Raw genomic sequence first — 22,911 nt, forward strand, 5'->3', positions numbered from 1 at the left:
ATCTTCTTAGAGCCAGCAGGCATTAAACAAAGACCTTTTCTGTTGTAAACCAAATTTAGTGGAGCTGCATTGTTGCTCCAGCAGATCACTCAGCCCTTGTAATACAGGGCTGACTCCTATGTGGGTTTGTCACCTTTGAAATACAAAAAGGAGCTACCACAGTCCATTGGCTGCCCTGCATGTGTAAATTAAGGAGAGACCATGGAAAATCAATCAAGGTGACAGTCTATTCATATGCAAAATACTCACACAGGTCCTGTGTATATATCCATCAAGAGTTAATTGTTGCAGAGGCATTGTGACAAGCCTGTGCATAGGATTTCATTTTACTTAATTTTTTGCTGTGGAGCTACTAAATTCCCATGATTTTCCTTAAACTTAAATTAGAGACAAGAAAAAAATAAAACGATTATAGGATTATTTTCATTTCAAAAAAACTAATTTATTTCTTCCTCACTATTTCAGTTCTTACTTTGTGTTATAAAGCAGGTATATAAAAGTAGATGTGTTCCTGAAGGGTAACATTAACTATACTATTATACTTGCAGATTACCGTGTAAATGACAATATTGCTCCAACTATTCCGTACAACCAGTCATATGACCAGAATACAGGTGGATCCTACAACAGCTCAGACAGAGGCAGTAGTACATCTGGTGAGTATATACGGTGTTTCCCAAATCTTGAGCGTTTTGGTGTTTGGATCCTCTAGCCATGGTTAGACTAGTTACTGGACTTACAGGAGGGATAACGGGGAGGAACCCACCGACAGTAATACAGCACAGGGTTGTTAAACTGCATAAAAACTGGCTCAATAGGTGCCTATATTTCTGTTGCATCTTCATGATTGCTTAGTGCCATCTAAATTTCAATTAAGTAATTGATTGTCTGAAATGGTGAAAGTCATTAAATCAAATAGAAGTTGGATCTCCTAATGTTAATGGCCTACTGGTTAGTATTATGGTCTCCAAATAGGCAAGTCTTAGAAATTCCTTTTCAGCTGTCACAAAAAAGAGGATTTTAATTTATGTATTACCTTCCTGGTACTTTACTGACTTCTTTTCCATCTCTTGGGTCTACTCACTCAAGACAACCTTTTTCATGAACAGGCTCAAGGTACCAGAACATTTGAGAGATACCTAACAGAATTGCATTAAGACATTTTTCATTTTTTAAATTAAATCCATGCATTTTATTGAGTAAAAAAGCATGCATGCATACATAAAATTTTTGTAGATTTTAGTGGCTATGTGTCAAAACTGTTCTTGTACATCATTCAAATGTAGACAGTAGATAAGTTAAATTTTGTTTTCTCATCAGCATCTGCTGTGCAAAATATCTAAAAGTCCTTTGTAAAAGTCTTGAAACAAGACAGCTTTTTGTGCTGGAGAATGCTGACCAGGGCACCGAAATTGGGCTCTGTGCTTTGGAACCATAGAATATGATTTAATTCAAAAGTTATTGCTTCTCATTGTGGTATAACCTGTTCGCTTTCAGCTTTTATTTCTAATAGAGAAATGTCTGAAATGTTCAGAGCTAAACCAGAAACTACTTGGTTTGGGGCTTTACTGTCAGTCTGAAATTTAGCTTATGTTTATTTATACCAAGCCAATTACAGGGTGAGTTATGGTCACAATCACCGGATTACATCTACTAATGAAGACAAGGACTCTTCTTTTTACCTGTTCTGCTGTTGCTTTTGATAGTCCAGTTGCCTTAATCCTAACCTGCAATCCATCTTGACCAACTGTGACTGAGGCACATCAGAGGCATAAACATGTAGGTGAGCCTGCTGTGCCTTTGGGTGACCTGAATTCTCAGCGACTGCAGTGAGATAAGCACAGCTTCTGATTCTCCCAGCTGCTCAGGGGTGTTCTTCTGGGAGCCAGCCTTTTGCACGTTCCCAGGTCTACAACATCAGGGTGTGGCGCTGAGCCTGTGCTTAATGACATTAAGACCCAAAATCCAACATGAAACATCTCAGGGGTATGAAGCCATGCAAATTAAAAATGAGAAGGTGGTATTCTCCATGCTGACACCTATTATGGTTATTCATAACACTAACAATTTATAGTCCTATACCAAGGACTCCAGCAGGAATAAAGCAAGGTGACCAGAGTAATAAATTAATTGTGCTGAACTACTATATATCATGGTGCTTAGGGTAGAGAATGCAGATGATGGTTGCCTTGGGATAGTGAGGGTCTTGCTTGAAATACTGAGATACCAGTAAAATAATTGTACATACCAAAGACATATTTGTATCTGGCAGCTAATATGGGACAGTAATAAATAGAACTGCTGTCCATAAGAATGGAAAATCTGAGACGGCAGAAGTGAGAAAAACAAGCTTCCTAAATACCACTGCAACATATTTAATCATGTGTATAAGGCTTAACTATGGTAATATAAAACCATGCCTCAGTTGAAGAGAGAAACATGAAGAATTCTAAAACATACTCAAAAATACAGTGACTTTATCGACAATTAAGTAGTAACAATAACAACAACGGTTAAAAATGTATACCAAGGAACGATGGTGGAGTCAGTTCTCATCATAACCATGTCCAAAGTCAAAATTCAAGACCACCTGAATAGTTGGTCTTATTCAAAGTTACTGGAACTGTGAAAGCTGCATTGTTCTATTATGAGCTATAATTTCCCAGTAATAGTAGTTGAAAACATTTGCACCATACTTCATCAATCTTGTTTCTTCTTTTTTCTGTTATTTTAGTTCTTCCAGCAATTATTTTCAACTGCACCTGCCAATTAGACTAAAACTAGTAATTTCATTGTGCCTAAAATGTTTCAGTGGACAAGTACAAATTACATATATTCAGTGACTTAATGCAACAGTGGAACTTTAATAGATCATATCTGTATCATATTGTATTTTAGGTTCCAGCAATTAAATAGTATAAAGGCACTTCAGGAAATCTGTCTACAGCTCATTTGTTTTAGATTATAATCTATAATATAATTAATAGAAGTAGGAAGCTCACTCTCAATGACTTTGCTTGTAAAATTCATTTATGGTTTTATCGCATTTTGACTATTTATTAACAATTCCAGTTTTGTTTCCTATGTGCTTTTTTCCATCCTATGTGAAGTTTCTGTTTAAATTCAACTGCTTAAAATGTAGAGTAATTCTACAAAGAAGCTACAGTTACAAATTGGTGCAAAAACGAGAAATGCCAGTTTATTCCAACTCGGCACAACAGTAAATTCCCAGAGAATTCAAGAGGATCTGGGGGGGGTGGGGGGGGGGGCGGGCTACGGTTTTTTGTTTTTCGAAGCTAGTGGTGAGGAGACACTTAAAAGCATTACAAACATGTGCTGCTTTTTATTCACAGGGAGTCAAGGGCACAAGAAGGGCGCTCGGACCCCAAAGGCTCCCAAACAAGCTGGCATGAACTGGGCAGATCTTCTTCCACCTCCTCCAGCACATCCACCTCCCCATAGCAATAGTGAAGATTACAGTCTTTCAGTGGATGAAAGGTAAGAAAAATAAATACATCATCCATTTCTCACTTTAATCACTGGTTAATTGAACTGTAATTTGCCCTACAAGCTGGCAGTGAGACCTTCCTTCAGTACCATTCTGGTGCTCCTCATCTAGCTGTAGTGTGGCTATTTAGAGATCACACTGACAGTGGTGTACATTTGCTCAGTACTTCTTTAATAAGCTGTTTTCAAGAGCGCATATAACAATGCTTTTTTCTGGGCTTTTTATACGTCTATCAGATATGCTAATTACACAGTAAAAATCTAAGTCTTTATTTTCTTAAAAAATTAATTTTAGCTATGACCAAGAAATTCCTTGTCCTGTCCCACCTGCAAGGATGTATCTGCAGCAGGATGAGCTAGAGGAAGAGGAAGAAGATGAGCGAGGTCCTACTCCACCTGTCCGAGGAGCAGCTTCCTCTCCAGCCGCTGTCTCCTATAGCCATCAGTCAACTGCCACTCTCACCCCCTCTCCCCAGGAAGAACTCCAGCCCATGTTACAGGACTGTCAGGAGGATCTGGGACACATACAACACCAACCTGACCGGAGGTGTGTCAATACAAATGTAGCGAGAGAGATGTGACAAAAGGCATCTTAGCCCCACTGAAAGTTCCTGTTGAATTCAGTGAGGCCGAGATTTTTCCCCATGGTAGTTATTCTGTTAATATTTAACTTCTAATCCAGGATGCTAGAACTATTTGTAACCTAAGAAATATGTAATTAAGTTGCTTTATTATTATACCATGGAAAGAAATGCAGTATATCACTACGGTATGTATGATGCTGACATAAGTTAAATTCACAGTCATCAGGATATTAAAGTGGTATCGTTAACACAGCTTACCATATAATTACAGTTCCATTGTTTCCAATAGATTTACTGCATTATTACCATAAAATAGCATGCATTATTTCACAGTAACTGTGCAATTAACTTGTCACCAATACGTATGAATATATATAAATATATAATTTATATAACTTATAGATTTTCCTCCTCTCATAAATCCTAATATAGGAAATTATTGCTTGCAAAATTTTCTTAACATTTCCACCTACCCTTATTTAAAGGAATGACCAACATTAATAAAGATAGATATTTGTTACAGGGAAATTTTGTTTCTTCTCTGAGTTGCTTTTAGTACAAACTACTTTGCATATACACTCTCACAGCTTCTCTTCATAAAACAGTGAATTCTGAATGAGGCTTTTTATGTGTGATGCTTGTCTTGCTTTTTGTTAAGAAGGCACAGCTTTTCCATTTCAAATTATATTTCTTTTATAATTTTTTTCCTCCTGTGGTTTGCACATATTGTTTGTTACCACAAATATACAAACTTACCTGCAATATTCTAGTCATACTTTCTATTTTTAGTGAAATGCAGACCTATTATGATGAAATTAATTCGATCTGCCAAGTAGACTGTAAAACTTTGATTTTATTATTATAGCTTACTGGACATTTATGGATGTATTTTCAAGATGTTTTTTGAAAAGTTAGTTCAATTTTATGTTTCCCTTTTTTAAGTAAGCAGTAATTATTAATCTTTTTTTTTAAAGGGCCTATATTTACTTTTACTTTTGCTGCTCACTTCTACTTGGTCTGCCTTGTTTTGTTTTCTTTATTCTTTATGGTAACGCTTCTTGTACTGTGTATCTTTTTCTCTTCCTCTGTCTTCCTGAGTCTTGAAAATCACTCTTTATTAGTGGGCGCTAATAATATTTTCCTGCAACTTCCATTGGCTCTGATATGTCAGGACACAGAAGTGTTCATTTTAATCACTTAAGTTTTCTGGGTTATTTAGAGGTTCAACTAGCTGGACACTAATGGAAAAGGGAAAGGCTGTGTGTGCGATGTGTTGTGAATGACTTCCCAGAACCTGAGCTACCATGTTCTGGAGAGTGGGAGATGCTCACTGACATACAGAATGGAGTAGGAATTGGAGCAGGTGTATGCAAGCATGCATAACCACCCAGCAACTGCCTGGAAAGTGGAAGGTTTGCTCAGCAAAAGACGCATGACTAGTCACCATAAATGTCATCAAAAGTAGTGACAGAATTATCTGGAAGGATGTTCCAATTTAAGCTCTGAGGGCATACAGCTTACCCATTGAGTGGACTGAAAAAATAAAACGCGTATTTATTTTATTCTTCCTACAATGGCTAAGTCTAGCTTTGGTGAAAGTCTTAGAATCGTTAGTGACTAAATTTGTCTTCTTCATCTTTTTCAAACACTGTTTCTTTTCTTTTTGCTACATCCATCTTATCAGTTAAAAAAGATTCACATAATTCTACTTACTTGATTTGTAGGGCTTGACTGACTACCTTTTCCATCTAATGGCATTGATGTGACCCATGGCACTGCTGTTTAGGAGTTGGGTGTACTGTGCTCAGCAGCTGTAGCCCATTCTGGAAGGGGGGGTTTCTGTTTTGAATATGGTGTGACAATACTTTCCAATTAAGAATACATTCTTAGTGGTGCCTCTTTGTATTATTTTCGAGGGTTTTGTAAATGGTGGTTTTATATTGAAAATAATGTCTTAAAATACTGTTTGTCATACTTTTTATTAGCTTTACTTGTAGTTCTGCTGAATATTATCTCAATTTCTGATCAGAACCAGGCATCTAGAATATGATTCTGGTGGTGATGGTGTCCTGTAATATTTCTCTGTCCGGTGAGCTTACTAGAAGTATAGCAAACTGAAATAGAAATCTGTGCTCTGGAAGAGTGGACAAGCAGAGAAAAAACTAGATGTCAGTGTTAAAGTGAGAGCCGAGATACGAGACGATGTCTCTGTTAAAGCGAGAACCACTGCATCAGATAAAGCAAATGAAGTATTCTTAATTCTGTATGCTCATGAACCAGCTGCTCTCAGTTAGCCTGTCTTTAAAGATTGGCAAGCAAGCTGTATTTTCAAGAACCCTAACATATTTTGTAACCAGTTCCCTGTCTCCTAATACCAAAACCTAGAGAATAGGAAGACTGGCATATATATTACAAGGACAGTTGTCACAACAGCTTTAAACTAAGGCGGTAAAACTTTAATGGACAAGGTCTCTAGTCAAAGGCAGGTAGAGATGCCCATGCAGCAATGGCTTCTGGAATTTGAGGGGAAGAGGTGTTATTAAATTATTGTTGGGAATATCTCCCTAACTGACCTTTTCTTCATTCTGTTCAGTACTTAATACAGCAAGTAGAAAACAGTGGCTAGATGATGTAGTTCAGGGAGGTTCCAGCTTGCTCTTGACACAAAGTATTAGGTTTTTTCTTACTAAATTTTCATTTCGAAATTAGTAAGTATTCCCATTTATTAAAATAAAAAAATCATGCCCCCCACAAGAAAAGATTTAATTTATGAGTCTCACCATTAGTCAATGAGATAATAAGAGGGAAAAATTGACAAGGGAAAATTACTTTGGAAATTTTTGCAAAGCAGGCTGCAGTAGAAATTCCTGGTAAGCAAAGACAACAGTGCAGCCGTTGCTGCAGAAAGTATTTCTTCCTATCAGACAAATGGCAATTAAAGAGCATGCCTGTGGCCCTGTGAAAAAAAACTGGTGACAGTGTTACTACCTGGGACTTCTGAGTGAAGTATTAACTAAACTGAACGTTGATCTAATGATACCTAATACTTTGCCTCTTGAAGCTGGAGACACCACTACTTGATGATTTAAGCTCAAAAAAATTAACCCATACATCTGTATGCATTTTGGTGTCCTTGAGACTTAGAACTAATGTTTCGGTAGAGAATTCTTTCTTTATATTATCGCCTAGACCAATTTAAAAAATAATGAAATAACAGTATCTCTTTTCATATCTTTCTAAATCACTGGGGTAGGTGGAGGGAGGATAGTGTTTATGGAACAATCTGTTTGGATAGAGGCATCTGTTGACATTGATAGTTTCAAGCTTCTTAGAGCAATATACAGACACTTCCTTTGCTCATGCTCTCAAGGGTGCACAGGTATTTTTTTTAAATAGTCACATGAACTGTAACCACCTCTGCCTAGCTGTGCATATGCTACTTTAGGAAAAATGAACACCTTTATGCAAAATAAGCCAGTTTTCATTAATATCAGAGATAAAGGAACCGTATCAAAAGATCATATTTCTTTGTGGTAGATTTCAAACTCCAGTTCTGATTCACATAAAAACTAAAAAACCAACCAACCCTGAACCTTTCAGATATATATTGCATTGATTTAAAAAGGCAAGTCAAGCTTATTGGGAAATAAAAGAAATACTTTCATCAATCTACTATTTCCTCTGACTACGTTACGTGACTTCAGTTCTTCTTACCCTTGTGTTTTTATGCAGACGCCAACCTGTGAGTCCTCCACCCCCTCCAAGGCCTATCTCCCCACCACATACGTATGGATATATCTCAGGGCCCTTGGTCTCTGATATGGATACTGATGCACCAGAAGAGGAAGAGGATGAGGCAGATATAGAGGTTGCCAAGATGCAGAACAGAAGGCTCCTTTTGCGTGGCCTTGAGCAGACACCTGCCTCCAGCGTTGGGGATTTGGAGAGCTCTGTAACAGGGTCCATGATCAATGGCTGGGGTTCAGCCTCCGAAGAAGATAACATCTCAAGCGGGCGGTCTAGCGTTAGCTCTTCCGATGGATCATTTTTTACCGATGCAGATTTTGCACAAGCTGTTGCAGCAGCTGCAGAATACGCTGGCCTGAAAGTAGCGAGACGTCAAATGCAAGATGCATCAGGAGGTGAGTTTGTCCTCTGTTTGATGGGAGAAGAAAAAAAATGGCCATCGTGAAATGTGTTTATCCGCAACCACTTCCTGAATTCCTGTTGTTCTTAAAACATTTAGTGGAAGAGTCAGAAAAGGAGTTTTGGTGAAACCTCAACCCTGCTAGTGGATTTGCACCCAGAACTAAATGAGAAGTTAAAAAACCAGATTACAGAATTCTATCCTTTTCCTAGTATAAGGTTCCCAGCGTTTTTGGTCACTCATCATCAGAGATTTAATCCCTCTGTATTGAAATATCCAAATAAATAGTAAACCTTTAGACTCGTATTTCTACTGGATTTGAAAACAAAAAGATTGCTTTCCATTTTATATTTTGTTTTTATCTTTTGGAGAATGCTGTTCAAGCTCTTACTGCTCTGTTATTGAGACGAACTAGGTTTGTGTTGGTTTCATAATTTGACAGCTCTTATTAGTTGCTGTTTAGATTATAGCTTATGCATATGCAGCATGGCCTTATGCATATGTTTCTTCTTTTTTTTCTTCTGAATCACCACTGGACATATGGGATATGGTATTTGAAATATTTAATGTTTTACAGCATACTGGTTAATAGTAACACTGGATATATACAAGTAATCAGTAACCCAGCTAGGCCTAATGGATATTTTTATAGTTCGACTGAAAAATAAGAACACTACAGGGTGGGATGCAGGTTTCATGCAGATCCATGAATGTTTTGCCAATCAATCCTATTAAACTGCCAGACCTGGAAAAGAGGTACTCTGTCACAACTGTGTCCACCCTGACTCCACAGATTTGCAACCTTCCTCCCATTTCTGATATCCTCTCCCAGTTAACAGTCCTTTGTTTCATTTCAACACAGCTGTTTATCATGAAGAGTGAGAGGGGAGGTAATTTAGTAATTCTGGATGAAATCCTGGCCGATTGAAGTAGGTGGCAAAACTCCCATTCGTACCCACAGGGCCAGGATTTTATTCATTTTACACGTATAAGTTCACACAAATATGTGTGTCTATGTGTGTGTAAATATATATATTTAGAAAAGGGTCTTTTTATGTCCCGTTACTATTACAGGTAAATAATTTTACAATAGTCAAGTTCATGTTATGTGGTGATTTTTGTATATTGATATTTCCCATACCTGACCACACGTCCTAAAAATGTGACACTTCTTATCTGCAAATAAGCTGTGATAAAATGCCAGTCATACATCCCCGATGCATTCCTGGTAATTCCCTCAAAGCAGAGGAGGGGGCATCTGTACCTGAGACCTGCTGGTGACTTCCTCTGCTTGTGGCATGGGTAACCTCCTGCTGCCCGAGCTAGGGGAGGTGAAACATGTCTTGAAAGTGAAACACTTCATTGTTTCCAGAAAGTTGCTGGGCAGGAAGCCTGCTTGTTCTTGCTTGCTGATGGAGTTCACATTCCTGGGGCAGGAGCTACCAGCTACCAAGCAGTTGGATAATTTCTGTGCAACGAAGCCAGCCTGCCTACTGGTAGGACAGCAAATGCTTCAATATATTTGCAGCTCACTCTAAAACTGATTACAGGAGGGATAAGAGTTTTATTAGTGTTCCAACAGTGTATTTTCAGGGTTTGTATAGCTGGGTCATTCTGATGTGAAGAAAAAAAAAAAAAAGAAAGTATGAAACATCTTTTTAGCTGAAAAAATAATAGCTATTGTTCTGTAACAATTTCCAGGCCGTAGACATTTTCATGCATCACACTGTCCTAGACCCACCAGCCCTGTATCTACTGACAGCAACATGAGTGCTGTTGTAATACAGAAGGTCCGACCTGCCAAAAAGCAAAAACACCAGCCAGGACATCTGCGCAGAGAAGTCTACACAGATGGTGAGTCCACTGAAATGGGTGAAAACGTCAGTGAACCTTTCTAAATATGCATTCAGTGTGTGTGTGTGAAATTTTTCCACAGAGATAACATTATGTTTCAGAATTCAGTGATTTGTGTTTCCTGTTGCTAAACACACTGAACAGATTAATCATTTTAAATGCCAGAGTTCCTTAATACTGTACATTGATGCTTCCACTCCAGAGCCTTGCACCTGTTTTCTATAGTGTCCTAATCGGCTAATTACTGTCATTATTTAAGAGCCCAGATAGCATAAATAGTACAGTCATTGAGAATAATGTGCTGTTAGGATTAAAATCTTCGTTCACATGACTGACTATTAAAACCTTCAGAATGTATCTTTTCCTGAAAAAAAAAAATTTACCATTCAAATGGTGGACAACACAAATCAATGAATTTTAATCCCGACCACAGCATTGTTGCAAACGGTTACTTTGTGAGTAAAAGCAAAATCTAATCATCTTCTCTCGTGCCTTCACACACAATATCAACTCTTGCTGAAAAGGTAGTGCTTGTATTCTCTTGGGAGTGTAAGAGGATAATGCAAACATTGTGATGTTGTCTAGAGAGAGCCTTTAATGAAAATGCCTCAGGTGGTGCAGCTTTTATTAAAGCACTACCTTCCAGTTTTATAAAACAACCCACGGGCTTTGTTGGAAATTCATGTAAGATAAATTCTCCAAGACTTAACCCATCTTGTCAAGTTTGCTGAATTTGCTAACGGCGGGGAGGGGAAAGAAAGGCATCGTTCCCCACCTCCTGGTTCTCCGCAACAACAATCTGATTAGGACTTTCATTACCAGTCTGAAATTTTTCAAAGAGGGGCGTCATTTGCCATTATCATATGAAAGCCTAATATTATAGATCCTTATCCAGGGTTACATGAAGGGAGTTTTGAGCCACTTCTCCCTATGATTCCTGCCACTTGACGAAAAAATTTAATACAAAGCTCACAGCATGATGAGCAGAAGTAATTTAGCAATGAGTGGTTGTCCGTGCTATTATCTGTACTTTATTCTGAGTATTTTCTCTCACTAGCATCTATCTGATATTAGGCTGCATTAAATACTGGCATGACACAGTGCACCTGGGCCTCTTGGCTTATGCCCAGGCCCCTTCTGTCAGTGAAACTGAGCTGTTGGAATATTATCTGATTTCAAGAGGTTATTACAGTGGTTTTGTGCATGTTTGCTTCTGTGAAAGGACAACACAAGGTGTAAATCCCAAAACTGTACCAGAAATGTTACGTTTATGAGACCCTTGTAATGGCGTTTTGCAAGATTTTATGGACATTTTATCAGCTTTTATTCTCTTGAATGGAATGCTTTTAAATGAATAATTGGCTGAGCATCAAACCTTGATACAAGCACAACAGCTAGGACATCAGAAATAAAATCTGAACAGGAGTTTTATGTGGCCATTTTATTCTAACACAGAAATAAATAAGAGGTGGGCCTGTATTTGATGACAGGTTTTTGTGAAAGTAATTATACAAAGTTAAATCATAGAGCATTGTAGTTAGATATTGCAATAGATTTGACAATCATGATCAATATTTGTTTTGTGTTATATAGCACCTGCTTACCTCAGCATATTTTCTAATTAGGTAAGAATTTCCGCTAACCTGTTTAGTGTGCAATACAATGTGGTCATTCGGGGAACAGCAAATTATGGCTTTAATTTCTTCAGATCCAATAAAACCCAGTTCAAAGGTTGAAGGTCTTGTTTGGTTTTGATTTTTTTTTATTATTATTATTTTTTACCCTCAATCCATTTACATAAGCATATTTGGAACCTTACTGAAGATTCCAACCATTCAGTTTAATAGCCACATCTAGTATATTGTCCCTTTAGAATTAGCTATAGAATAACATCTACTAATTGTTTTTGTGAAGTGGAGAAAAGTGATATGGAGACATGAATGAAACAGTTAAGCACAACTGACCTTTCCTAGATACACTTAGGTTTTTCTGTTGGCTTGTTGTTACACTGTTACTTATCTTTTTTATAAAGGAGTGCCTGATACAAAGATTTTTTTTTTTCCTCATAGTGGGTGAACATATGTGTGTTTGTAGTAGAGCAAAGCGGATATTCTGAACTTAAGCATTTTTGGTGGCTAGAAGCTTTGAATAAATATTAAAAAGAGATGCTTTCTCAGCCTTTAAAATGGAATTTACTTTCACATATAAAGAATTTTCTACTGTTCCCAAATTACCTGAATTAGTATTTACTAGCAGTTTCATGAAATACTGGTGTCATGAAGAATTTACACAGTTAGTTGACAGAAAGGATATATAAATAAATTAAGTCTTTGCATGAATGGTTGAAAATGCCAGGAGTATTATCAGCAGCAATATATGTAAGTCAGAAAATTCTGGTTTTTTTAATTTATACAGCAAGATTTGCAAAAGAGATTGATATTTCTGAAAGTGTGTTTGTTACTGATGTAGCAGTAAAAAGTCTACTACTCTTTTTTAAATAGAGTGCTCTCTGATCTACTCTGCATTGTACAGTAGTAACAATTTTGTATTTTCTGCTAACATTAGTTCAAATCACTTTCTACCTCATGTGGAAAGGGATTTCAGCTCAGTTGTTTTATTCCATGATAGTCATCCAGCAGGTGAAATGTTCTCCGTATTTATTACTAAAAATCTTTTCTCAGTAAGTGGTAAGGATTAAAATGTATGAATTTTTAATTGCTCTTCATCTAGCCTTTTAGAGTCTTAACTACTAGGAGTGCCTTACAAGAACCAACTAACAGATGTATCCTCCTTCTCCACCTTGCCTGACCTACTTACATATTTAATTTAAGAAACCAAATTTTAAAAGAATATATATGAGTCTGTTCTGAACTGTCTTGATTTATTAGGAGTTACAAGCCCTCAAAGTTGTAAAAATTTAGATAAAAAGGATAAAAGTACTTTGTCATTGCTCAGTTTAGTAGGTCTTTCAATAGAAATTAGGCCATTGACAGTTCATATGAGATTTTAAATCATTACTCTTTTTTAAATCTCTGAGTGACAAAGGAACAAATACTAACATTCTCACAACTAACTGGTTGAGAGTGTAACTGAGTTATTTAGCTGTTTTATCAATGACATGATGTTAGGACAGCTGAATTTCTCACAAAAGGTGATTGAATATCTGCCAGATATTTCTTTGAATTTTCACTTTGAAATGTTAAGCCATTGTGCATGCCAGAATCATTTGTGGTTTTGTCTCCCTCTGCCTGTGCAGTAACAAAAATGTACTCTGCACAAATTTCAGCAAGGTAAAAACTAAGTAGGAAAGTATTTCTTACCTCTGCTAAAAAGCAGCTTGTTATTGAATGATAATAATTTTCAGATACCTGCCTTCTTTGGAGTCCTTACTTCTGATTCCATTGTGGGATATTTTGTAAACGTTGATTTTGTTGCTGAGGGAGGTTTTGTGGAGTGAAAATTGTTTTGATGAAAGCATTATGTAAATGTACATACAGACAGAAAAACTCTACAACCCAACAACTCACTGCTTTTATACATCATACCGGGTTTTGCTTATCTATTTATTCATCCAATTATTGTGTACTGTTTGAGCCATGTTTCTTGAAAGATAAGGCATGAAAGTAACTTTAGTACATGAATAATAGTAGTTGAAGTTATTATGTATCTAGGAATCTTAAATAATCTTAAAGAAGCTTTACTAAGTCAGGAACAGTCTTTTGAGTTTTGCATACCTGCACAAATATGCAATAGAAAGAAAATTCACTTTGTATCTTCTCCAATATTGCATAAAATCTCTAAGTGCTGTTTTCTTAAGGGTATGACTGTAGAAATCTACAGCCCAATAGAGCTGAGTTGCCTAATAAGGCCTACTTCCCTCATTTGTCATGACTTACACTTCCATCTTTTTGTGCTTATTTGTCATTTCTCCACTTCAATGCTAAACTAACTTCGCAGATTATTTTTCCCCACTGCTGTTTTGCTTATTCCATGATTCCTGTATATGTTTTCATTTAGAAAATTATCATTGCTCCTTTCAAAAAATATATGGAAGGTTTCCCCTTTAGACCATGCTGTGAAATGGCATCCATTAATTGTTTGAGTTATGTGAGAAGCCGTACAACAGTAATACATAGACATGAATGAAACATGTGAGCACAGCTGACCTTTAACAAATACTTCTGAGTTCTTTATATTGGTTTGATGTTGCTTTGTGATTTATTTTTTATTCCGTACAATGGAAGCTTCCATTTTGCTTTTAATAGAAGTGTGCCAGTTTGTACTCAAGGAGGCAGATTGAATCTGGATTTTCTCTGTGATCTGAGCTGTTAAAATAAATACCACAGGGGTGTAATAGTGTTGACCTCTGAAAAGTTGGGTTTTTTTTCCTCTGTAAAGGATTCTTCTCAGCGAGGAGTACTGTGTTATAATGAAGATTTCTATAGTCTCCCTGCAGGTTGCAAAAATGTTCTTGAAGGAGAGTATCACTTTTTTTTAGTTATTACTGTACCATAGAGCTGCTGCCGTTTTATGAAACTTTTTATATCAATGCATCTTTCCTTTCCATAGTCAAGATTTAACACCACTTTGTTCATTGTCCTGTGTAGCTGAATAGGATTCTTGAAGAAAGTAGTTTGTTCCAACTTGTATTTTATAGGCTACAGGAAAGATGCTGTTCCTTCCCTTTGGTATTGAGCCAGTGCATTGCTGTGCCACAGCTGTTGGAGACTGGCTCCAAGGGTGGCTGAAAAGGCTGATGTTAAGTACCTGCACACCCCTTACATCAGCAGGCTCAACAGAAGGGCTATTCAGTGCCCTGATAACTTAATAGAGACAGTGAGTGGAAAATGTGAGACACCAGATACTGCATGAACAGCTGTGGTTTCAGAAGCCTACACTTCTGAGTTTGAATATCTTCATGCACGTCTGGTTTAGTATGTTCTTTTCTGAGAGAAGACATGTTGTGAGAAAGATGTTTTCCTCAGAAAGGGAAATATTCTTTGAATCTCTTCAGGCTAATGCAGAGTTTATCTTACTTTTTTAAATCTTGACTAAGTTCTATAATCACTAAAAGTATTCTGCAAAAGGTGGGAACTGTCACCATCTCCAGCCTTGCTTTTGAAGAACGGTTCTTGTGCCTGATAAACTTTGGTCTGGATTTGAGGTGGTCTGATGCACTGGGCTTTCAAGGGACATATCACACACAACTCTGAGTTCTTGGGCAATCTTCATACAATTTTTCACCTAGCTGTTGAATTGTAAGAAGTTATATACTACCTGTCCTGGTTTAGCCAGGATAGGGTTAAGTTTCCCCAGCAGTGGGGGGAAGCTCTGGCCGGGTTATTCATATGCCATGCTGAGGTCACATCCTGGCGCCAGCGCGGGAGGAATCGGTGATCCCGTGGGTTGGCGCAGCCGGTTCTCTCACTGCTGTATCGGTATATACTTTGCTCTGTTCATTGTTATCACTGTTATTGTTATTGTTTGTTGTGTAAACCTCTCCTTATCTCAGATCGGGGCTTTGTATTTCACTCCCTTTGTGGGGGAGGGGCAGCGGCCGCGTGGTCTCAGACCCCGGCAGGGGCTAAACCACCACAACTACCTCAGACCAACAGTTTTTGGAGCAGGTATTGCCACTTAAGATCACATGGCTGTGGAGCCTTGTGATCCAAATATCCAAACTTGCAGGCACATATAGATTTAAACTTCTACAGGACTCAGCAACACAGTGAAAATGGTTGGGTTCACTCATTTGAACAAGAAGTTTTCTTGGTTGCTTGGTTGGTTTTTTTGTGGTTTTTTTTTCCTCTTTTCTTTTTTTTGTGTTTTTTACCAAGACAGTGGAGTTAATGCAGCAAGAATGATGTTACAGATCTCATTTACCTGAAATATGTCCAACCTTAGGAAATGTACTTTACGACATCTTTCTTCCTCATCATCCTAGTCCAGACAACTGATAAAATTTTTGGTCTTATTTAAAACAGGTCAAGGGCAGTTCCAAGTTATGTCACCAATTTAATATAGAGGATGGTGCCCAGTAAGCTTGCATAGAGCACCGAATTCTGCATTGCTACACCTTTCCACAGGGCTAGATTAAGTCACTTGTGCTTTGTGTCACTGGAAAAACCTCTTGAAAATGTCGGGCATCTGCCATGTCTGAATTTATACATATATGTTAGATGCTTTTTTTTTCTTATTCTGGAGTACTACCTTTATTCTTGGCCCAATTTAGTTAATTTTCAGTTGAAACATGCTCTTGAATAGACTGTGAATTAGCTGTATGGATAGTGATGGTGTTTGAAAAACACAGCTGCTCCAAGATTTTTGTGGAAGTAGAAGGAATGAATGCGCACTATTATAAAATGCTGAAGTTACATTTTGTAATAGTGCTAGGGGTTTTTTTTAGCAATCTCATTTGAGAATATTAACCTTGGAATCATCTTTCACATCTCACTTTTTTAACCTGTTGTTCTCTTATATGCATGAGATTTGTTCCTACAGCTTTGTTGTGAACTGCTTTTGTAGTCACTTCCTTGTTTGCCTTTTACATTTTTTTCCTTCACATTTTATATTCCACAGAGCACTATTGTATCCTGATGAACAGTTTTATACATTCTAGTTCTAAGTCTTAATGCAGGAACAGAAAAATGTAACTAAGTAAAATATATGTGTGCCTTATAAATACTACTTAAAAATATACAGAATTTTAGAACCCCTTAAGCTGTGCTAATTTAAGGACAGAAATTCAAAAGTCTTGTCTGGCTTTTTTTTTTGTTATTCTTCCTGAGAGCTTGTTACCTCGTTGGTTGAGTGTGGATTTTTTTATATCTCATGACACACCCACAGACATCAGGGATATGTATGTTAGATTAACCTATTATTTTGGAAGAAGAATGTAATAATTACTGTAGTTTCTCCTTACATATATCAGCAGTGCATCTGATATACATTCTTACACCCCAGCCAACTTGCTTTAATACTCAGTACACTGAAGACCTTGAGCAACTATAGCACAAGCTGCTGTGTTGTTAAATGGATTTATCAAAAACAATAAATACCAGCAAAGATATGTTAATATCTTTATGTTGATATCCGTAACTGATATATTAATATCCAAGTGCCCAAAGTTTATTACAGCTTTTTTTAATGATTTTTAAGAAAATACTGTGATTTGAAAAGGCAGTGAGAGATCTTTACTTTTTCCATTTTTAAAGCTCAAGCTTTGGGAAAATACCCATCAGCAATCGTAACAATAATTTTTGGGGTGGAGGGAGAAGGGCAGAAGGAGGGCTGAAGGTAAATAGGGCATCTGTTTCTTCAGTTCAAGTTTATTATTTCTTAATTTCACTAGTGTATGATGTCATCGTAATTACTATTTTTTTTCAACTTTGTAGACTTGCCACCCCCTCCTGTGCCACCTCCAGCTATAAAATCACCAACTGCTCAGTCCAAATCACAGCTGGAGGTGCGGCCGGTCATGTTGCCAAAACTTGCTTCTATAGAAGCGAGGACAGACAGATCTGCGGAAAGGAAAGGAGCGAGCTACAAGGGGAGGGATGGGGTGGATGGGAGACAGCATTCGGATGTGCGGACAAATTCAGGAGAGAGGAGAGAATCACAGGAACAGCAAAACGATGGGAAACTGCGAGGAAATAAAGCACCAAAACGAGAAACCACACCAGCAAAAACTCATCTTCTTCAAGGTTGTTTTGCATGCTCTGGGTTTACTGAAATATTGGGTGTTGATCACAGGGAACAGGCCAGCTCTTTTCAGGTGTCTCACACTGCTGGTGTGAGTTGAAGTTAGATCTGCTGAATTGTCACCATTTATTGTAATTATACAGTGCTAATACAGGTTACATTGGAGATTCTCATTAGGGTAAAATGGAAATAAAAGCTTATGAAAAACATAGATTTTTCTATCTTGCTTTCCTTATACCCATCATGTATTAAAGCTAATGCTAAGGAATCCCAAACAGAAATATCCGTCAGGAGTTGTAAGGATCAGTGATCTTGCCCCTACCATACATTTATGGTCTAGTTATATTTAATCTATCTAATTATAATTAATTTATCAGGGAACTGAGTGAAGTCACATAGTAGAGGTTGGTTACAGTGGATTGCTACAATCAAAAGTTATTAGAAGGTTAGATTAGAGGATGGTGGTGAAATTATAAAACATGCCCACTAATTTTGTTTCAAACTCAGTCTGAGAAATTTAGAGTCTAATATTTAGATGTAATGAGTTCCTTGTGGGTATTGTGCATGCATTGGCATTTCCTCCTCCTCAGTTATATTGAAAATATACTACAAGGGGTGGGTTTTTTCCTTAATTTTCCTGTAGAACATAGAGCAAGGATCATAAATTGAAATGAAGTGGACAGTAATCATGAGTTAGTTTTTCTGTGGTGAATGTTACCACGTGAATACTACAAATTTCCTCAAGAAAGATTCTATAATGCTATTATGGAAACAGTGTACTTCATATTCATGTCAGGCATCACTTTAAACCTCCCGAGGATCATAAAAACTAAAATAAATCAACTGCATGCAGAAATTTTAGGATCTGTGGCCTTGTAAACATAACAATGTATATATCTCATTATGCAGAGGACATCCTGCCATATTCTAGGCCAACGTTTCCAACATCGAATAATCCTAGAGATCCCAGCTCCTCCAGCTCGATGTCATCAAGAGGATCAGGAGGCAGACAGAGGGCAGATCAAACAAATATAGCCCGAAGGAATGTTGCAGAAATGCAAGTACTGGGAGCGTATGAACAAGGAGAAGAGGAAGAAGAAGAGATGGAGGTAACTGCAGTTTTACTGCTGAAGATGACTAGAATAAGGCTATTTTCTGTGCTTAGACAGATGTCAAGAAAAACCACTTTTGAAACAGAAATATTTCTCTTCAGTAAAATTAGTACATTTATCTGTCTATTGACAGTATGCTCAGTCCAAGAAAAGAAACTTTAAGAATGTGTCAAAAACATAAAAAAACAAGTAATATGTAGCATAGTATAACTGTCACCATACTAAAACCTATGGAACAGAACTTGCAGAAATACAATATTTAAATGTGCACTTTACATTATCCAGATTATTTCTAATGTGAAAGTAAAGAAATAGAGCATCTAAAACACCTTGGCATTGCCTTTCACGTTTTTTGACAGTTTATCATTCTAGATTTTCCTAGATATTAAGGCATGAACTTTTTTCTTCTTTTTTTTCCTGCCTAATGATATTAATTCAATTTAAATCCTGATTGTAGAAAGGGTGTCCATCATGCAGTCATGTTCCTGCATGTGATTTAAAGTAGTTATTAGTATTTAAAGGTAACAAATCTCTAAGAAGTATGTGAAACAAATTTTAAATAATAAAAATTGAATGTCTAGTCATTTATGTCTTTTTTTTTTTAACACAGGAAACAGAAAGCTGAAGACAGCGACATGTACTGTAACAGGCTTTTAAAATCTAATCAGAAAAAAAAAAAAATCACTTAAGATGCCTCAAGTCTGATGATGTTTGACGCCAGAAATAATGTTCAGTGCAATCAGAGTGTACAATTTTTCATTTTTCTTCATGCCGTCAGAATGCTAGTTTTTATTTTACTCTTTCTTTGTAAACCCTCCTTACTAGGATCGGCCCTTGCCTATTCCATAATGCTAAGTGCATCACCTTTGCTGCCCAAGAAAGCAGGTAAACTGTTCTTCGTGATACTTGGGCTGGCTGCTGCTTCAGGATTAGAACAGAAGGGGATTCCAGAGCCTGGGATCCTGAGGTTTCTCCCCAGCAAGATGGCGCTTAGTACACTGCCAGTACACCAGTGAGCCAATCGATAACATTGCAAGTGATACAGCATTGATTAAAAAGATCCCCAAAGTGACCATCATGCAGAACATTCTTTTATTCCAGGGGTTTCACTGTAGTCTGCAGTTAGTGCAAATGGTATCTTGCAGTCTCAATACAGACTGTGTGTCTTGTTTTCTGCCAGTCTCTTGCTAACCTTTTGCAGATGATACAGTTTTACAAATGCAAGTAAAATTAATTTGGGATGAGGTGGCTCTTATTGTAAATATGTACCCATTTTAAATCCCCTGTGGTACTTTGATTTGTCTTTCCATTTTCATCATTAACTACATTCTTATTAAAAATGTCCTTTGGGATAGGCAAGAGGTAAGCCAATATGATTGTTATTTGCCTAATTATGGCATGAGCAAGTTTATCTGAAACTTTTTATAGTTTTCAGCTTCAACAATGCTTATGAAAATAAGCAGGAAAATGAATGGACATTTTTAATAATGATCGGGTAATATCGTTAACTGTTACTGGCCCAAATCTCAGACCTCTACTTGTGTCAATTCACCTTAAAGAAGAAGTGCCACTTAAAGAAGTTTTGTTTGATCTTGGCGATTAATTTTTTTGTAATGCACTGCTTATCTTTTTTTTTTTTTTTTTTTTGGTTTTAAAAGCACAATCACTAAACTTTGTTTGTAAACCATTGTAACTATTAACCTTTTTTTTGTCTTATTGAAAATGTTAAGCATTTGTTTGGGATATTTTTCATCTTTTTGTTAATGCTCTATGTTTGTATTTGGAATATTTGAATGATGACAGACGGTAAAGTAACAAACCTAAATGTGGGCCATAATCAAAACACTTCTCACTTTTCCTGGACTTACAGAAAATTACCAGTTTTGCTGTGGCCTCTCTCAACATTGGATTAACATTAAAGCTGAAAAAGAGGCATTAGTTGCATTGAATTTGCCAAATGATGTCCTCTGTCTGTAGATTTTATGATCTTTTTTGTAATTATAAAATTTCTTTGTCATTGGTGCTAATGGAAAAATGTGTGTTTGTTTATTGACAGCTATCAGGACTAGCCCCAATGAAAAAAAAAAAAAGAAAAAAAAAGTGTTTTGGTGTTTACCGAGGACTGAAATTTTTCATTTAGCTAATTTTTAAAGAAAGGTTCCATAGAAAGGGTGTGCAGTACTAAAGGAACAATCCATGTGATTAATGTTTTCATTATGTTCATGTAAGAAACCTCATATTTTAGCCATAATTTTGCATACTGAGGATCCAATAATCAGAAAAGTAATTTTTGTCACATTATTTATTAAAAATGTTCTCAAATACATTATGTTTCTTGAGTAATTTCTTGTGTTCCCTGAAACATAATTTTAGGACCAACTCTGGTCTTAGTTGTGTTAAGAGTCAGAAGCTGTTCCGCTGAAATCATACAGTTACAGTAGCATGAGCAAAGTGGGAAAGCTGGATGCAGGCTAAGATTTTACATAATTACAATTGATTGCCTTAAAGATCTGTTTGCTGGGTGCTTCATGAACTGTGATAACGAAAATATCTCTTAGCCTGCCAATTTCCAGAGAGAGCTGATGAAGAAAATCTGTACCAACAAAAGCATTCACCTCAGGGGTGAGATACATTTGTTACAAAGGAAATAAGATCCAAATATGTGAAGGGCATGAATATTATGAGTCATATGTTTGTTGAGGCCTGCACAAATACAAGTTTTCTTACTTGCCTGCTGTCCTCCTGCACTGTAGCCATTCTGTGGATGATGATCAAGTAGGTGATGATCCCTTTTCCACTCTTGCATTTTCGTAATCCTGTACTCTTACTGATCACCCCATTTTTGCCCTTCCTTACCGTACCCCTGTCATCCCATTAAAAAAATATAAAGATAGCCAACTCATTCCATAAAAAAAGCCACTATATCTTTATTCAACAGCACCTTTTTGCTTCTTGTCTTTTTGACTGCCATACTTCTCCTTTCCCAAGAGCTTTAAACAGAGCAGAACCAGATCCTGAGGTGCTGCAGTGTCCTACATCACCAAGTATCTTGCCACAGAAGAGTGCGAGAGCCTTGAAGGCTTAATAGGGCATATACAATTTTTCATAATTGTAGCTTTGAAGCGGGTATTAAGATTGCAGGATAAGTTAAATATGTTACTTGTCTACGTTGCTTGGGTTAGGGAGTTTCAGTGTCTTCAGTCCTCATGCCTGAGGAGTCCTCAAACCCACCACATGATCCAGAGAGGAACCTGTAGACCAGACTGTGCCACAGGAGACATCCATCTGGCCTGCACCTTTGCTTTGGAGGAGGCAGGAGAAGTTGATTTGGTGGGCACAGATTGCTTCAGCAGCTGATTGTCTTTCCTGGCAGTGGGAACGGCCTCATGGCTTGGGACCAAGCCATTGCCATAGCAGGGTTTGGGGAACGAGGTGGAGCTCGAGGTAGGGTCCCTGAGCATGTCAGCTGCTTGGCACAAAAGCTGAAGCCACTGCCAGAGATGTAGTGGTGCGTCACAAAACTGGGATCTAGTTGCAGCTGTAGTGTGGAGGCCTCTGCTAGGTGTATCTGTCCAGAAACACTGGTGCTGCCTGCCTGAAATAACAATACTCCCTTCATTCTTTACTGGCATGGTGACGTACTGGAAACCACGCATCGAATCCCCAGATGATGTCCATGTCCATCTGCGTAGCTTCACTAGAAGTCAGACTTCAGCTGAAGTTCTGACCTCAAACAGTGGTAAGTAGGAAAACTTGCCCAATGAGTTTTTTTACTAAGAGTTATTCTAAATTTGTTTGATGGTTGATGATGTTCCCTAAGGAGTTATTTGGATTGTTTTGTGATTGCATTCAGTTGTGATTAGCAGTATCCTGAGACAGTTCATCACAGAGTTGTCACAGTTCTTGCACCCGCACTGGGTCTTCAGTGCGTTGTGGTCTTACCAGAAGCACTGTAACTGAGATAAAATGCACAACAGCTTGGTCTTAAAATTATAGCTGCTGTTAA

At 37.4% G+C, this 22,911-nt stretch overlaps 1 protein-coding gene across 1 annotated transcript in view; it reads left to right on the forward strand.

The window, feature by feature from the left end:
- The window catches only part of ROBO1 (roundabout guidance receptor 1), a 381,747-nt gene extending 360,516 nt beyond the window's left edge, over nucleotides 1-21,231 (forward strand). The window contains exons 22-29 of the mRNA XM_074816706.1: nucleotides 549-656; nucleotides 3,354-3,498; nucleotides 3,803-4,054; nucleotides 7,824-8,233; nucleotides 9,940-10,092; nucleotides 17,487-17,795; nucleotides 18,703-18,902; nucleotides 19,516-21,231. Of these exons, the coding sequence (XP_074672807.1) occupies nucleotides 549-656; nucleotides 3,354-3,498; nucleotides 3,803-4,054; nucleotides 7,824-8,233; nucleotides 9,940-10,092; nucleotides 17,487-17,795; nucleotides 18,703-18,902; nucleotides 19,516-19,530 (1,592 nt within the window). The 3' untranslated portion in view covers nucleotides 19,531-21,231. The remainder of the gene's footprint in view (nucleotides 1-548; nucleotides 657-3,353; nucleotides 3,499-3,802; nucleotides 4,055-7,823; nucleotides 8,234-9,939; nucleotides 10,093-17,486; nucleotides 17,796-18,702; nucleotides 18,903-19,515) is intronic.
- The last annotated feature ends 1,680 nt before the right edge of the window (nucleotides 21,232-22,911 follow it).

Source organism: Strix aluco, chromosome 2 (genome assembly GCF_031877795.1).
Source record: "Strix aluco isolate bStrAlu1 chromosome 2, bStrAlu1.hap1, whole genome shotgun sequence".
Classification (NCBI taxonomy): Eukaryota; Metazoa; Chordata; class Aves; order Strigiformes; family Strigidae; genus Strix; species Strix aluco.